A 14189-nucleotide genomic window follows, 5' to 3' on the forward strand; every position below is an offset into this window, starting at 1 on the left:
AGATATGATAGATTAATCTATATTGTTAATTTGGTTATTTCCTTTGATGAAAGCAACCTTTCTTGTCAATGTAATTGGTAACCATTTAGATTGGTTGACCTTCCAACTGAATTATGGAATATATATATTGGATTGTTATTTCAGTCTTTTATATATAAGAATAATGATTATAAGCATATCTTCTAATCTTATGTTATTTCCATAGTTAGCAATAGGAAGAAAAGAAATGAAATAGAGGTATCTAAAGCCCTAAATGATCCAATGGTAATTGATGCCCTAAATGATCCAATGGTAATTGATGCCCTAATTAATATAGTGGTATCTGATGCCCTAAATGATCCAATGGTAATTGATGCCCTAAATTGATACAGTGGTATGTGATGCTCTAAATGATTTAGTGGTATGTGATGCCCTAATTGATACAGTGGTATGTGATGCTCTAAATGATCCATTGGTAATCGATGTCCTAATTGATATAAGTGGTATTTAATGGTAATTGTCATTTGATTTTTATATAGTTGTATTGGATGGTAATCATCATTTGATCCTAAGTGGTATTTATGGACTAACCTGGGTGTTTGCAGAAGCATCCCTAGATTGATTTTGGTTTCGAATTTCATGGTATGTAGATTTTAATTTCAATAGAAAATTTAGTGATGGTGTTTTCAATTCTTAGTTATGAAGTTATGTTTAACTGATTGTAACCGTTAATCTCATTCACATGAACGTAGCTGATATAACTGTCTTCCTATGAAAATGAAGTAATAATTGTATTTCTTTGATATGTTAGTTGTTATTTAACACCCAGCAAAAAATGGTTGTTACACCAAACAATTTTAAAGTTGTTTTAGGCTTTGTTCAGTATATGAACCAATGAAGGGAATTAATGAGAGCCATACAAGATAGGAGGCCAAGGACCCCAAGCAAGGATCTTAAACATGCTATGAACAAGCTCACCTTTCCCATAGTTGGTGGCAGTGGAAAAACTACAACTAGGGCTTGGATACAAAAACTAGATACTTTCCTCACACTAAAACCCATGCCTGAAGCGGATGCAATCAAGTTTGCTACTATGCATTTAGATGGGCCAGCTTATGATTGGTGGCACCATGGGTTAGTAACTCAAGATTATGGCATGATTAGTTCGTATGAGGAGTTTAGTAATAAACTAATAAGCACATTTGACAGGAAGGACATAGAGTTTTACTAAAGAAATAGCTCAGCTCAAACACAGTGGATACTTACATTGATGAATTTAAGAGGATATCTATCATGGTCCCAGACATGGCTGAAAACAGAAAGGTAGTGCTGTTCGTGGAAGGATTGAGTGCGAGCTTCAAGGGATTTTTCGAAGTGCTGAAACCAAATACTTTACAGGATGCAATCAAGATGGCACTTGATTTGGATAGCTCATCTTCAGCGGTTTAGCCTTCCAAAAAGCCCTTTAAGGGACCTTAAATCAATCTGAAATCCTCAAATCAGAATAAGGGTGACCCACCCAAAACTGATTTTGAGTCAAGAAATGAGCTAAGAAGGAGAAATTTACGTTTCACATGCAAGGAACCTTAGTCATCAGATCATAGATGCAGAGGGAAAGGTAAGGTTCACTATATTGAAGTTGTTTCAAATGATGAAAATGATGGTAACAAATCTGATGACAGCAAGGAGGGTAATGTTCATGAGCAGTCCCAGTTGGGAAAGGTAGATAAACAGGTTCTAGATCAGCCACCTACAGTTGCTACTCTCTCAGGAGTTCCTTAGGTAGCCTCCTCTGTCTTAAGGGAGTGGTTAAGGGGCAGCAAATGGTGTGTTTGGTGGCCACAGGGGCCACACATAATTTCATTAGTACGTCTATAGAAGCTAGAAGAAAGTTACAAGTAGACTCCATTCCACACTTTGATGTTAAGGTCATTGGTGGAGATCTTAATTGTTCAGGGATGCTCTCTCAGTTGGACGTTCAACTAGGTAATTACACTCTCACAACAATTTTTTATGTGATTGAGTTAGGTGGGATAGATGCCATTTTAGGCCTATAGTGGCTCCAGACTCTTGGTAGATATACCATTGACCATGATCAAATGTAGATTGAATTCACTAAGGGGGAGCAGCGGGTCATTCTCAAAGCTATGATTGATAGAGGTCCCATGATCGTTTCAGCTCATAGAATGGAAGCCATCTTGAGACATAAAGAGATACAGAGTGGGTAGCGCATTGTTTTATCTCCACTAAGTTTGTTTCAGACTTGGGATAGCAACATCACGTTGATGTTCAGTCAGTATTAGACAAGCACAAGGTGGTCTTTGGTGATATTCCCCCGAGCATACCTCCTGATCGTGGGTTTGAGTAAGTGATAGAGCTGGAGGAAGGTGCCAAGCCGGTTATTATGACACCTTATCGTCATCCAAGGCACTACAAGGAGGAGATAGAGCAAACTATTTAGGAGTCATTTGACATGGGACACATAAGGCTGAGTTCTAGTTTGTTTACTTCATCCATGGTTTTGGTCAAGGAGGATGGGACTCTACGTATGTGCATAGATTACATTACATTGAATAAAAGGACCATTAAGAATAGTTTTCCTATACCCCATACTGATAAGCTCTTGAATGAGCTATATGGAACTGCCTACTTCTTGAAGATTGACCTCCGTTCTGGATACCATTAGATTAAGGTGCATGAGAAGGATGTGCATAAGACGACATTCATATGTCACTATAGCCACTATAATTTTTTGGTGATGCCTTTTGGGCTCACAAACGCTCCTGCTACATCCCTGTCATGCATGAATCACATACTTAATAAGCAGTTGCGTAAGTTTATTTAGGTGTTCTTTGATGATATTTTGATTTCCAACAAGACATGGGAGGAACACTTTCAACAATTTGATGAGGTTCTAGGGATTATAGAACAACATTCATTATTTGCTAAAGAATCCAAATGCGAGTTTGGATTGACAGAGATCTTGTATTTGGGGCATGTCATTAGTGCTAATGGAGTCAAGTTTCACTAGGAAAAGATTCAAGCTATTCTAGATTGGCCACCACCGAAGAATGTATCAAATTTGAGAGTATTCCTTAGGTTGTGCTCTTACTACAGGAGGTTCGTGAAGGGATTCTCATAGGTCGCAATACCTCTTACTAATCTTACAAAGGCGGGGGCTTTCAGATGGTCCACAGATTTGAAAGTGATATTTGATAAAGTCAAGAGGGTAATGAGCACGTGCTCGGTGTTAGCGCTACCTGATTTCACTAGACCTTTCATCTTGGAGTGTGATACATCACATGATGGGATTGGGGCGGTACTCATGCAGGATAGACATCCTATTGCTTTTGAGAGTAGGAAATTGAAAAATCATGAGCAATTGTACTCCACCTATTCATGAATGCTCTAGCCAAGTTTAGACAGTACTTGGTGGGTGGACAATTTATAGTAAGGACCGATCATAATAGTTTGTGTTTCTTCTTGGCCCAGAAGGAGTTAAATGAGAGACAACAAAAGTGGTTCAACAAACTTTAGGCATACAACTTTGATATTGAGTACATCAAAGGTAAGAATAACGTAGTTGCAAATGCTTTATGTTGGAGACCAACGAGTGCCACATACTATGCTATGTCAGAGATTTCAGCTGATTTGAAAATAAACTATTAGTTGAGTATTCCAAAAATGCCTTCGCTTGTGAGGTTATGGATGGCCAAGTTCAAGATGACAGGTACAAGGTAATAGATGATGTCATTTACTACAAAAACGTAATTTACATGGTTCCTTAATCCATATTGAAGGAGCATATTATGCATGTCATTCATGACAATGCTACAACAGGCCATCCTTGGTATTTCAAGACCTATAAGAAAATACGTGAGAGGTTTACTTGGAAGGGTCTTAAGGATGACATTCTTCGCCATGTTAGGGAGTGCTTACCTTGCTAGCAGAACAAGTTTGAAATTGTACACCCCATTGGTTTATTGCAGACCCTACCAATATTAGAACACAAGTGGGAAAGTATATCCATGGACTTTATCACAGGTCTTCCGAAGGTACAAGGTAAGGATGGTATCTTTGTGGTTGTAGAAAGTGTTAATTTACGAGATTTCTGATAGAAATGATAACAGATTTATATCACACATTACTTACTCTAGGTTATTCAAATGCAACAGGTAGTTGCCTTCAGAATGCTTTTGATATGTTGTGATTGGAATGTCAAATGCTGACAAGAATGTAGTTTGTAATCTGCAATGTTTCTTTGTTGATTATGGGACTACAAGTATGTTATGTCTTTTATATTGCCTTGTCCATTGATGAGAATAACTATATATACAAGTGTGAAGAGTTATGACCCCATACGGGCATGACTTAGGGGCATGACTCTACGTGGCCAAAGGCCACATAGGGTCATGACCCTACGTGGTCATAAACTAATGTTTGTTAACCATAAACATACAACAATTTAATCATGCCTGATAACCATGTTCGATAATGATCTCAGTGCTTATCGATGGTAACACAAATGAAGCCCGATCCCTGATCGGTGATGATAGATAAATCTGAAAGTAATCCGATGAGTATTGGTGGTAGTCATAATACCAAGAATGAATCGGTAACAACAGTGTATATATATATATATATATATATATATGTATATATATGTATATATGTATATATATATATATGTATACATATATATATATGTATGTATATATGTATATATATGTATACATATATATATATGTATATATATATATATATATGTATACCAAGAATGAATCGGTAACAACAGTGTATATATATATATATATATATATATATGTATACATATGTATATATGTATATATATATATATGTATACATATATATATATGTATGTATATATGTATATATATATATATATATGTATACATATATATATATGTATACATATATATATATATATACATATATACATATGTATACATATATATATATATATATATATATATATATATATATATATATATATATATATATATATATATGACAAAGCATAATGTATTCAGATGCTCAGTATTACTCGACTGAAGCTAAACTTTCAACAGAAAGGTTAAGCAAATGTACACATTTCTTTGCAGTAGTGCTTCACAGGTTGCCGCATTATTCTTTAGGGAGATTTTCGATTACATGGTCTACGTAAGACCATTGTCAATGATAGGGATAGTAAGTTCCTTAGCATGTTTTGGCTGGACCTTTTTAGACTTGCAAGGACTCAGTTGATACCCAACACTAGTTGCCATCCCCAAACAGATGGCCAAACAAGTGAATAAATGGATAGAGGGGTACCTCCATAACTATATCTCCGGGCAACAATGAGCATGGGTTGAATGGTTGTATCTGGGTGAGTATTGCTACAATCATAGTTTAAAAATTCGGTATTGGCAATATCTCGGCTGACCCAAAAATTGTGAAAATATCGGAATCGGCAAAAACTCGGCAAAGTATTCGGCAATAAATCGGCACTTTTATCGAACATTTGAAAATATAAAATTTCTTAAAATATTTTTAAAAATGCATACATACACACTACATTTGTAGAACTGTGAACATATAATGATTTGAGATATCTACCATATATGAAGCAAAGTTCTAAGTTAAACAATAATTCATAATTTCATAGGAATTATAACTTAGTAGATTAACATAGTAATAGAATCATAAACCGAAAAACAAGTATAATTGTATAACATCAAAATATAAATAAGTTCAATACATATAGCAATCAAACTCCATGAAAGTTCGAAATAACAACTTCTGAATACATATTAAGTTCAAGTTTTAGTATCAATGAAAACTAAAAGTAGCAATCATAAATTGCGTCTACGAGTAAAACTCAAAAAAGATCGCTGCTGCTGGGTGAGTGGTGTTGAAGTAGTTGCTGTAGCAACATCCTCAACAGGTGCCTCACACTCCACAGAAGCCTCTGATGGATGACCAAGCTCAGGTTCCACCTCATGTGCTGCCACATCTGCATCCCAGTCATCTGCCTCCATCTCAAACTCAGCTAACTGCTCATCTGTCAATAAAGGTTCACCCACATCCTCATCTGCACCCTCACCATTAGGAGGAGCAATCCAATCTGCTGAATATGGATCAATGTCATCCAAGTCTAGTGCTGCATATGAAGCTTGCCCTTTCACCTTCTTCTCGTGCAAGAGAAGGTTGTACTTCACATAGACCAAGTCATTTAGGCATTTTTGAGTCAACCTATTACGTTTCTTTGTGTGTATGTTTTGAAAAGTACTCCAATTTCTCTCACAGCCAGAAGCACTACAAGGCTGCGATAAAATTCGGATGGCAACTTGTCGAAGATTAGGCGTTGTGGCACCATAATCTTCCCACCACAGATCTGCAAGGTTTTAAAAAATATTTATGATGCGGTAAAACTTCCAATAAACTTCACGAGTGAAATAAATGGTATGATAAAAGTAAACGCAAGTTCTTTTTCACCTGGCTGCAAAGTGTATCTCCTACGCTTGCAATCAGGAGAAGAAAATAATGGCCCCTCTTCCCTCTTATAGCTCTGCAACTCATCAAGTATATGTCTCGGAGGTTCGTATCAGCAACCAATCTTCGAATACATGTGTCCAAGCCAATTTGAACCTCTGCATCTGCTTTAAAAGTGTTGGAAAAATAGTACTTGGGGTTCAAGTAGTAGGCAGCAGCATGAATGTGTTGGTGGAGTTTTCGGTTCCACCTACGATCAATGATGTTCCATACGGGTCTATACTTGGTCTCATTTGACCTATACAAGTGCTGAATGGCCTCTTTTGCGCTACCCATAGCCTCATATAGAAACCCCATGGGGTTTTTATCCCCATCCACAATTCGTAGAACCTTCACCAACGGCTCTGATACCTGGACATAATAAAACATAAAAAATCAGCCAACGAAAATATTTCAAAATTAAATTCTAAATCATCAATTAAGATTTGAAAACTTACTTTGAGGGTCTCCTCCATTAGCTTTTCAAAGCTACTATCAAACACAATCCTCACAATCTTCTCTGCTTCAGGCTTCTTGGCATAAGGACTCTCTAACCATTTCTTATCAAGAAACATGCGCCTAAGGTCTAACAATGTCTCTGATATGCTTTGCAAATTTAAAAAATTAGTAGCAAAGCGTGTGACCCCTGCTCGTACAAGATCCTTACCACTAGTGTGCTTTCTCATAAGACTCAAGACCCATGTATGATTGTAGATGTACTTCGCAATATTCCTTCCATCTTCAACCACCTTCTCCACCCAGCTCAATTTCCCTAGATCCTCAAGAAGCAAGTCGAGACAATGGGCAGCACAAGGGCTCCAAAACAATGTGGGATGTCTCTCCATCAGAAGTCTACCGGCTGCCACATACGCAGCTGCATTATCAGTCACAATCTGGATGACATTAGCCACTCCCACTTCTATTACCACCTCATCCAACATGTTACACAAATTTTCTGCATTTTTCACTTGATCAGAGGCATCAACTGATTTTAGAAATACCAACTGCCCCCCTGAAGCAACTAGAAAGTTGATGAGTGTCCTATTCCTGCCATCAGTCCACCCATCAGAGATAATAGTGCAACCTTTCTGTTCCCAAACTCTTCTTTGCTCTTCCACAAGCTGATGAATGTTTCTTACTTCGTCATCTAACAACAGCCCACTCACCTCATAAGGAGTTGGGGACTTGAACCCCTTACCAGACAAAGAAATAGAAGTTACCACTTGATCCCAATATGGACTGCATAAAGCATTGAAGGAAAGATCATTCTGCACCCAAAATCTCATAATTGCCACTTTTGTCTTTTCGTGCATCTCTTTGTTCCATGCAGTACCTAGTAAGCTGGGTTGAGCACCAGGAGTGTTACGTGGAACCCAATAATCTGCTAAAGACCCACTCACACTTCTCGATCCTCGTATCTGAGGCCCAATAGAAGAAGAACTTTCTCCACCTGTTTGTGATCCTGTAGAACTAAAAGTCCCCATTGGCGCTGCCATGGCCTCGAATATCCTCTTTTTTGCTGCCTTACTTTGTGCATATTGTTGAAGGCTTGCCATAGCCTCTCTTGTAGCCTCTTTTGGACACACTAGGCACGGTGTAATATCATTGCATGGAATCTTTGCAACATGATATTTCAATCGGCTGATTCCTGAAGTCATGCATTTAGAGCAATGGATACACTGGATATCTCCTTTGTTTGCTCCTGGGATACCATGTTTCCATAAAGGGTCCTTTGCTCTGCCACCACCAGTCATCTTGTTTCAGTGACACACACAAGTCCACTGTACAAGAACGAAAAATCAGATTACATTCCAAAGTAAAAATCATCATGCAGAGTTACATTACCTTCTACAAGATAACAAGCTATAACACATCTAAATCAATTTATTACAAATTAAAACTTTAAAAATTATATTATGTTACTGAATGCCAATTACTATTAAAGATCCTTATTAGGCATAACTGCGGTTAAGCTAAGACAGTAAATATAATGGAAAATTCAAATGCGTGAGGAGAAACTCTCATTGTCAGACTATAAAATTATAAGGACTCTATATTAACCCACAGATTGGCATTCTCTGTCATTGAGCTTTTTCTAAATGTTGAGCACTTTTTTGGAAAAATTCAGAAGTTTCTCAAGGTTGAAAGGAAATGTGCGCAAAGAACAATGGTTGGAAATTGGAATAATCAAGTGAAAGGTGGGTCATGAAAATAATATTACAAAGGTAACAGAATACAAATATTTAATCTATATTTGTGTGTAATATTATTCAATCTTCAGTCGGGAAGCATAGAAAATGAATATCAGAAATATAGTATTATAATTTATTTATATTTGTTTGTAATAGCAGAATACAGTCGGGAAACTCAGGCAAATACACCCAGGAGTATGTCTTCGAAGGCATGTTCACAAACCAGTGCTGAAGCAGTGAAGGCCAGTCGAGTCTAAAACCAATCTTCTTTGATCCCTCGTGCTGATGCAGTGAAGACCAGTCGAGTCTAAAACCCGTCGGCGAGAGAAAATGACCTAAATGCTAAAACTCATGTCGACCATATACATCAAACCTAATTTTTATGTCATTTTCTGTTGACTTTCTTTGACTGCGATTTTAACTGCCGTGTTTTTCGTTTACTTGCGATTTTATTCCAAAAAAGACGCCGCGATTTTTTGAAAAAAACGTTGCCGAGTTTTTCCGCGTTTTTATCGTTTTTCCTGCCCACTCGCGATAACTCGCGATTTTGGCGTTATTTCGCCGGTATTTTAAACTATGGCTACAATTCTACTTATCATATGACCATTGGAATGTCCCCTTTTAGGGCACTTTATGGGCATGAGCCTTTATCTTTTGTGGATTTAGCTTTAACAGATAGTCGGACACCATTGGCCAAGGATTGGTTGCAAGAGCAATAGGATATATTATTGGCACTCAAGGAGAACATATAGTGGACCCAAAATCAGCAAAAAGTTTATGCTGATTGACATAGAATTGAGAGGGCTTTTGAGGTAGGGGAGATGGTATTTCTGCGACTCCAACCCTTTAGCTTGAGTTCACTGAAGAAAAGTGGGTCTGAGAAGCTCTTGCCTAGATTTTATGGACTCTACAAGGTGATAGAAAATCGAAGAAGCAACTTAACGAACTGGAACTACCAACAAAGAGTTGGATTCACAATGTCTTTCATGTTTCGTGCCTCAAAAAAGCACTTGGGCAGCATGTCACTGTTTCATCAGGGTCACCCCGACTGGACGAAGAAGGAAGATTGGAGCTTGTACTTGCAGAAATATTAAACACAAGAGAGAGGCAACTAAGGAACATAACCAATAGAGAGTATCTTGTTAGATGGGATAATTTACCGATTGAAGATGCAACATGGGAGAGTGAACAAGTTTTCCAACACTCGACACTTCGATTGTTTAGGGACAAGAAATCCTGAGAAGGGAGGACTGTCATGTCCCCTTCCATCTAATTAACCAAGATTTTACTTAGCCTATCTTGTACACCCCGGTAGGCTCAAGTAATGCATCTAGGGTTGTCGTGGGGGTGGGAAAATGAGTTGATAAATATTTTTATTATTTCCTCTCCCAATGTACCTTATTCTTAATCACACTTGGTGTTGGTGGGTCACTCTCTTACTTGGCAACTTGGCTGATGTCTACTGCCCTCCTGGCAGCCACCACACATTCTCCCTCAACGGTGGTGTTTTAATGCCTGACTCTGCATGCTTGGCCAAACATGACACTTCTTTCTTCTGTGACGGGCATGGTTGGAAAGCTTCTTCTGGGCGAAACATTTTCCTCTCTAAGGTAAATAACCTGTTCTACAAGGGACGAAATCCCCTTTGTTTTCTGAATAGGATGTAGCCCCTATTCATTTTTTTTATTACTCTTTCCAGTATTCCTGAAGTGTGTGTTCATGGGAAATATATTGGTAGGTCGGGAATTGCATGAAGGAGCTGTAACCGGAGACTGGAGATTATGATTAGCTTTGAGTTGTATGGTCGAGTAGGAAAGCTCACGCGAATCTGGAGTTCAGCTATAGTGAAGTTTGTCACTGGTTGGGAGCATAGAGTAGTCGATGGCTGCATAAGCCATTACACCAGCCAGGATCCTCATGCCTAGAACACAAGCATAGGTGGAAGACGAGAACATCTGTTTGCGTGTGGAGTATGGGTGACAGTGAACAAGTTGAATGTCACCTAGTGAACTATCATTCCATCAGTCGAGCCTGTGAGTTATTTTGTCAATGGGCTTTATACACTAGGTTTGCCTGTTAATCTATGCATATATTGAACGCTAATGTTTTGGGATTGGACTGAATAATCTGGAATCATTCGTTTAAATATTTTAGTTTGGAAATTTGAATGTATGATGGAGTTCTGATATGTCTTATCCCAAAAGGTTTTGGTTATTAAAAACCGCTTTCTATGCTTTATTATTCCGATACTGTGCATTGTTTTCAGTTTATTATCAGTCTGTGATTATTACAGAGGAATCAAGGGGTGGCATTCCTGATTTTAGTCAATTAGTTTCACACACAGCAGACATCATGACCAAATATTTGAGACAGGCTCATCATAGCCAATGAGGATTTTGTCAAACAGTTAATGTGCATTATGTGCTAAATGCCTAAGATTTATTTTCTTTTCTAGCATGCTTTTCAACTATGAAGGTTCCTGCAGAGGTTTCCAAATCAGCTTCAAGGCAGGGCCATAGTGTTTTCTTGATAGTTTTAAGGGCTCCTGAGGTGAATCTTTGTGAAACAATTCACAAAGTGGGTCTGTGCTTCAACATATTACATATGTCCCTTGAGTGGTACGCTTTGCTGCATATTCATAGACAATATCGAGACTCACTTCGAAGAAACCAGACCTTAATTATAACTTTTGGAACCTTTCAGAGCTTTTCTTTAAAAGCTATCGATTGAGAAGCAATAAGGTCCAAATGCATTCTGTGGTACCAATTCCACCGCTGTGTGTATATACTGTACTCATTTCATGAAACCATGCTTATTTGGAGGTGATCTATCAAACAAATCAGAGGCATTGTTTATAGTGGAAACCATCAATCAAACTTTTTAATTGTCTTGTCTATTCCTCCACAGTTCATGCTTTCTTGAGAGCTTCTAAAATCTTTGTAATAAATCAATTCTGTGCATATCCCATGGTCATGATGGTATATATGCCCACATTTATTTGAGCATTTTGTCAACTAATTCATACACATTTCTTGCAACCATTGCATCCATTTACATTTCCCTTCCAAGGTAGTTACAACCACTTCTTGAAGTAAGTTAGAAATGCTTGGAATTTGAGCATTCATAACCATTGGAGCTAGAAATGCTCACTTTTTGAGCATTCATAACTGATTGGTTTTGGTTGCTCAAATTTTGAGCATTCATAACCTATAGGTTTTGGTTGCTCAATTTTCGAGCACTCAAAACCTTTTGGTTTCATTTGCTTGATTTTTAAGCATTCCGAACTATTTTTGGTTGTGTATGCCCAATTTCTTAGCATTTCTAAATTCTGGCTTAAAAATCTGGAAACTTGAGACTTTTGAGCGCTTTGAGTTAAAATAACTTGAGGGATTTTAACCATTTTCCTCTGGACTTGGCTCATTTTAAAGGTAAATAATTGAGGAGCATTAAAATTATTAAAATAATTTTATTTTTCTTATAAAAAATAAAAAACTTCAATTAAAATAACCTCTGAGAAAAACCAGAATGGTACCAAAATAATACCCACGAGAGAGTTTGCAAATTGAGGGCTTTGGACTGTGAATATATGTATATGCATTACAGAGGCTGTTACAATTCGGGCTTCAAATTTGACATGAAGATTTTATAGTTTGAGTAAACAAAATTCTAGGCAACATACCTGCAATGTTGTTTTAAGGTATATTTATATAAAAAACATCTCTTTGCTTTGGTTTTCTCCCAAAAGGGTTTAAACATAAATCTTGTTTTCTTAATTGTTCATGTTGTGTGGTAGATATTATTGTGCCTATTAATTTGGAAAATTAAAAACTACATTACATTGATTGACATGCTTGATGTCCATATATCAGAAAGTAAAATCTCACAGCACATTCCTTGTTACATATTAGATTTATGAGGTGAAAATTGACGAGCATAATTCCCAATTTCAAGCTAGGTCCTTTTTTCAGACAGAAATTAATGCACCACAAATCTCTATGGCTGCAATAATTATAGCAGGATTACTCTTTTCTCTCTTGTGAAGAATTCTAACTGTTAAAGCTAAATCCTCTCCTTTTTGTTAAGATAATAAATAAAGAGCACTGTTAGATGATTCTGGTGTACACATAGCTTTTCATTTTCCTATGCACCTGGGTTATCAAAGTTATATTGCCAGAATTTGTTCTAAGTTCTCTGATTATCTGCTCTCTACGTGTGTACTGGAAACGACATTTTTACTAGTATTTGCAATTGTATTATCTTAAATTTTCTGCTTCATAGCTTCTTTCATGGTTATCTGGATACCACATTGACGTCTTCTGTTTCTTCTTATTATATTCTTTAATTGATCGAGTTAATTGACTTCCTAGGAGAAGTACTTGGTTTGTTTCTTTCAGAAATTAAAATTGGTTGTTTACAGTAGTGCCCATCATGTATATTGAATGGAATCTCATATATCGTACGATCTTTGTCAGAATGGTTATTTTTCTTCGAAATAACTAGGATTGAACACCATAGAGCAATGTATCCTCATGTAATAGATTTCAATTACGGAAACAATCACAAATGATCTTCCCAATCATCCAATTTTGTTTGATGATTTAATGAAAGCATGTGTAAATTTCGGAAGCAATTCAATTTACTAATTCAATATTAAGGTTGTTTTGAGTAAATGTCTCACAGCAGGTTATGTCTATTATTTTTGTGACAGGTATAGCTTGAGCTATATTCCTTTTGCACGAGCAACTGCTAGAAAATGCATGGGCGCTTGTTTTGAAGTAGAGTTTTAGACAATGATTATCTAATTTGTGTTAAAGTTGTTCCAGGAGAGAGAGCTTTGACAGCAATCGGGGTTTTAAAGAGAGTTACACCTGTGTGAAAAAATAAAATTGTTTATCATTTTTTATCATCATCTTGATGATAGATTGTGGAGTGTGATTAAGAATGTTGTTGAAAAACTGAAGAGTTTTATTAATGAGTGTTTTGCCTTTTTTATTGAAATTGATTATACTTGAGCAGTTCATGTTCTCACCATTTTTAAGGAGAAAATGTAAATGGAAACTCATTGTCCATATATTATTAAAAGATTCCATACTAGTGCTTTTGTTCCTCAATTGGGTTGATTCAATTTGAATTCGATAATAGTTCCTTGCTTTGGCTATTTTTCTTTCATTTCACTTTTGGTTCAATTTAAATTCGATAATAGTTCCAAGGACAATTCCATTAAGGTTTTGGTGTTAGAGATGATCACATTACTTACCGATTGGAGAATTCTTCTAGGCATTCTTGTAATGGCCCATGAGAGTATGAAATTTTAATTGATGCTTATGAGAATTATTTAGATGCAAAGGTCACTTTGACGCTTTTTTTAGTACTTCCTTTTATGTTTAATGTTCTCAATAATTTATTAAAATTCTCATGTATCTTATATTGTGGATAATCTATATGCTCCATTTTATGCTAGATGTATCGTTGGGTAAGATGCTTACT

At 36.7% G+C, this 14189-nt stretch overlaps 2 protein-coding genes across 2 annotated transcripts in view; one reads left to right on the top strand and one right to left on the bottom strand.

Annotated features, from left to right (window-relative positions):
• Positions 1 to 13796, top strand: part of LOC149567704 (uncharacterized) — a 109431-nt gene extending 95635 nt beyond the window's left edge. The window contains exon 6 of the mRNA XM_089820964.1: positions 13411 to 13796. Coding sequence (XP_089677090.1) covers positions 13411 to 13489 — 79 coding nt within the window. The 3' untranslated portion in view covers positions 13490 to 13796. The remainder of the gene's footprint in view (positions 1 to 13410) is intronic.
• On the bottom strand, positions 6093 to 7844 carry LOC149567705 (uncharacterized). The gene is made up of 3 exons (XM_089817504.1): positions 6969 to 7844; positions 6475 to 6882; positions 6093 to 6373 (listed from the first exon to the last, which is right to left on the bottom strand). Exons 1-3 carry the CDS (start codon positions 7821 to 7823, stop codon positions 6227 to 6229), a joined length of 1410 nt encoding a protein of 469 aa, XP_089673630.1. The 5' UTR covers positions 7824 to 7844; the 3' UTR covers positions 6093 to 6226.
• Positions 13797 to 14189: the final 393 nt, after the last annotated feature.

This window comes from Cupressus sempervirens, chromosome 3 (genome assembly GCF_028749045.1).
Source record: "Cupressus sempervirens isolate cs-2001-9-10 chromosome 3, ASM2874904v1, whole genome shotgun sequence".
Lineage (NCBI taxonomy): Eukaryota > Viridiplantae > Streptophyta > Pinopsida > Cupressales > Cupressaceae > Cupressus > Cupressus sempervirens.

Coding starts and splice junctions, on each gene's coding strand:
- LOC149567705 (XM_089817504.1), bottom strand. CDS start 7,823: ATGCACGAAAAGACAAAAGTGGCAATTATGAGATTTTGGGTGCAGAAT. Junction 6,883..6,968: donor TAATGGAGGAGACCCTCAAA/GTAAGTTTTCAA, acceptor TATTATGTCCAG/GTATCAGAGCCGTTGGTGAA. Junction 6,374..6,474: donor GAGATACACTTTGCAGCCAG/GTGAAAAAGAAC, acceptor AAAACCTTGCAG/ATCTGTGGTGGGAAGATTAT.